The sequence below is a fragment of the Homarus americanus genome, unplaced genomic scaffold (assembly GCF_018991925.1).
Source record: "Homarus americanus isolate GMGI-L3 unplaced genomic scaffold, GMGI_Hamer_2.0 scaffold26351, whole genome shotgun sequence".
In the NCBI taxonomy this organism is placed as follows: domain Eukaryota; kingdom Metazoa; phylum Arthropoda; class Malacostraca; order Decapoda; family Nephropidae; genus Homarus; species Homarus americanus.
This window is the reverse complement of record NW_024724368.1, coordinates 7,120,034-7,123,755: the sequence shown is the minus strand read 5'-3', so window position 1 is coordinate 7,123,755 and position 3,722 is coordinate 7,120,034. Positions and strand designations below refer to the sequence as shown.

Genomic DNA, 3,722 nt, shown 5'->3' with positions numbered 1-3,722 from the left:
CAGAACATGTATTAATCCTATGTAATATTTCCATTTATTATGCACCATGTTATGTATGTGAATTATCATATTTACATATTATGTATACAGCTTGTGAATGCTGGCATCTGTACATGCCAGTGCAGAGTGATACAAAGAGTGGAGACCACCAGTCCTTATGGTGTGGAAGCGAGTTTCTTGGTCCATCTGTATATATCTCCCGTACGAGAATAAGAACCTATTTTCAAGATAACAAGTGTTTGTGTATGCCCTCAGTAGTGTAGAACATTTTGGGGGTATCAAAGACAAACATAGAACACAACTAAAAACCTGGAACGTCAATGTGGCATTTAAAAACTCATGCACTGTTAAACAAATATTAATCAAGAACTCCCCCAACAACACAATTGGTTGCATTTATAAAGTTCCTTGCAAGGAATGTAATATGTTTTACTTAGGCCAGACAGGTAAAGATTGCAACTAGAATTAAACAACACAAATACAGTGTTAGGACAGGCCAGGAATCCAATGCTCTGTTTGTTCATCTGAGGGATAACAAGCATTGCATTGACTGGGATAATGCCTCCTCATTACCATGTAATTCAATTGATAGTAGGAACATCATAGAATCTAGTCTTATTAAACATACCGAAGCATTCAACATGAATTTGAGTAACGGCATGTACAAGCTGGACAATTTTGTAATTAAGAAGATTTGTAACCAGGTGAGAAGGCCGGGTCACCTGACCATCTGACCTGACCACCAACCGTTGTGTGCTATTTAAAGATTAGTAGGGTCATTACCTAATACCTGACCATTGTGGACCTGGTCTCACCCTCCTCTGTATATATACACCTTGGTTTGTATTTCTCTTTAGTCTGTACTCACCCCTGAAGATGTGAATTACACGAAAGCGCTTGGGAACTTCGTGTTTTCTTCTTTCCTTGTGGTTATCAGCATATATATATATATATATATATATATATATATATATATATATATATATATATATATATATATATATATATATATATATATATATATATATATATATATTTATATATTTATATATTTATATATATAATTTTCATGTGGATTCGGATATAAAGAACTATACATTGGGTTATAGTAACATATATTTCAAGAAATCATTCCAAAATGTAACAGAATTTATACTTAAAAAACAACCAATATAATATCTATTTAGTTTTAAATAATTATATAAACAAAATGAGGCAGTTGTCAAAGTCGGATGTTGTTTAAGGCGAGCTGTACAGGCTGGATGGAGTGCTCACTGATATTCCACCACCGCCTCCAATGCTGATGCCTCCGCTGCTGAACCCTCCATCTTCAAAGCTGTCACCTCCAAAGCTGCTGCTGCCACCAAAGCTGCCGCTGCCTCCAAAGCTGCTGCTGCCTCCAAAGCTGCCGCCGCCTCCAAAGCTGCCGCCGAAACTTCCACCTGAAAAGCTACCGGAGCCACCGATGACTTGACCGCCACCAAGAGAGGCAGAGCTGAGAGCAGACTGCAGATCCTCGCCTGTGGGCAAGGTTGGGTTGTCACCATCAGCATAGTTCACAAAGTACACCTCAGGAGATTCTTGTTCTCCTGATGGTACGTGGATGACTCTCTGGTCTTGCTCAGGCCGTTTGTTGAGGACGTAGACGACGTTTCTCTGTTGTGGTGGTGGCACGACAATGGGTTCCTGTCCTTGGCCTCGCTCTGGGGAGTGGATGAATATAACATTGTGTTCAACTCTTGGTAGGGGAACGAATGGTCGTGGGCCCACGATAGGTGCTAGTGATGGCGCTCTGTACACGAACAAGTTTCGGGTGACTTGGGGCGTTACACAGCTGCCGTCCACATGCCGAACTTGTCCTCCTCCACAGCTGCCTCCAGAGTATCCAGAACCGCCCGATGAGAACCCTGAGTTAAATGAGGAGCCACCTGAAGAGAATCCTGAACTGAATGATGAGCCACCTGAAAATCCTGAACCGCCGGAGGAGTATGATGGGGTCGGTGGCGGGCCGTAACTCTGAGGGAGGGCGGAGGCGGCAGCCAGGTACACGGAGGCTAGAATCTGAGGATAAGTGTCTAGTTAGTAGACATACTTTACATTATTATGACAAGTTGTAATATTTCGATAAGTGATCATAATCTGAGTAATTCATGATTCATCTACATAAAGAGTTATTCATTCATCTCCAAATTTTACATTCATGTCACTCATCCCATCCACTTGTATATTTATCTTCGCATAGAACAGAAAATTATATTGATCATCTTCCAAAATAAATATATGTAATGATAAAACAGTATGTGTAATGGAAAAAAGTTCTACCATACTCATGATACCTTTCTTGTATAAGTCCAGAATATGATATAAAATGAAACTCTAAACTTATACAGATATTGTTCTCAGGTCTGAAAAATATCCATATGATACTTACACGTAGCAGTTAACACACACACACACACACACACACCCACACACGTATGTAATCTTTTTTAGAAACAAACACAGGTCTTGTGTGTCCAGCATCACATCACCCCTGAGACCTTTGGTGTGACCTTGATAAACCTTGGCAGTGACACTGAGGACTATGGAGAAAACTATCAATTAGCAAAGAGTTTATAAACTACCATATTATCTTTCGTTTAATTGTGATCCATAATATAGCAGTAGAAGAGGGAAAGAGTTAAATGACAACGGCAGCAAGCGAGGAGGAGAATTAGATATTACCAGAGACTCGCAATGACTACACGTACAGTGATGAAGAGTAAACATTCAGTTTTGTTTGGAAGAATATTAATTATTTTTCCATGAAGAACGTGCGATATACGTTTTTTTTACTCCCTTTAAATTTCATTCAAGTTAGATTTCTTGCAGGTAACCATTTGGAAATAGAAATATAAAAAGCTCCAAGCACACTTATTGTTATTCACATCTTCAGGGAATACAGTTGGAGGGAAGACGTAAATAGTCACGAAAGTGCGAGGAAATTTCTAAGTATCTGTTTCCTGGTGGTTGGTAGGCGAGGCAGTCTGAATCACTCAAAGTCACGGAACACAATAACGACACTAGTAGATTCCTTGTGAGTAACAGAATATATGCAATAACCACAGGCACCGAGCAGCTGTGGACACTGCGGAAGGCACAACTCACCAGCAACTTCATGGTGGAGTGTGATGTCGATCCAGGTCGCCCGCTGCCTTATATACTGCCTCTCACTCCTGCCGCACAAACCTCGTTTTCGCTGTCTTCCCATAGCACTTCCTCCATTCCCTTCTCCTGCGTGAATCCCAGCTGGCTCACGCGGGGTCAGCAGTGTCGTGTGACGTAACCTATAATCACCAGCGTGAGCTTCTGTGCACCGCCCAATCACTTTCCTATCTGTGGGAACCATTTCATTCTGACCTTTTTTGTTTTTCATATTCATATTTTTTTGTTTTGTTTTAAATCGATTTTATTCAGAATTTTAGAATGTGTGCTGTAAGGAAGTTATATACTGGGTGGTATAATGACTGTGTTGTGCAAGTTGGTGGCGATAGTTTTGTTCATATTTCTTAAGACGAAAGAGTATGTTTAGATTAACCACAGGCGCTCACCCTCAGACCTACCTACACTCACCAGTCTTGTTACTGATAAAATTCTGCTCACGAGTCTGTTATCATTATGAACGTAATGATTGAAGTTTTATAGCGCGTTAAAGTCCTGAATACTGTTCAATATGTTCAGGA

General features: G+C 40.3%; 1 protein-coding gene across 1 annotated transcript; it reads right to left on the bottom strand.

The window, feature by feature from the left end:
- Positions 1 to 1,098: 1,098 nt before the first annotated feature.
- Positions 1,099 to 3,251, bottom strand: LOC121864300 (peroxisomal membrane protein 13-like). The gene is made up of 2 exons (XM_042363390.1): positions 3,148 to 3,251; positions 1,099 to 2,061 (listed from the first exon to the last, which is right to left on the bottom strand). Exons 1-2 carry the CDS (start codon positions 3,157 to 3,159, stop codon positions 1,240 to 1,242), a joined length of 834 nt encoding a protein of 277 aa, XP_042219324.1. The 5' UTR covers positions 3,160 to 3,251; the 3' UTR covers positions 1,099 to 1,239.
- Positions 3,252 to 3,722: the final 471 nt, after the last annotated feature.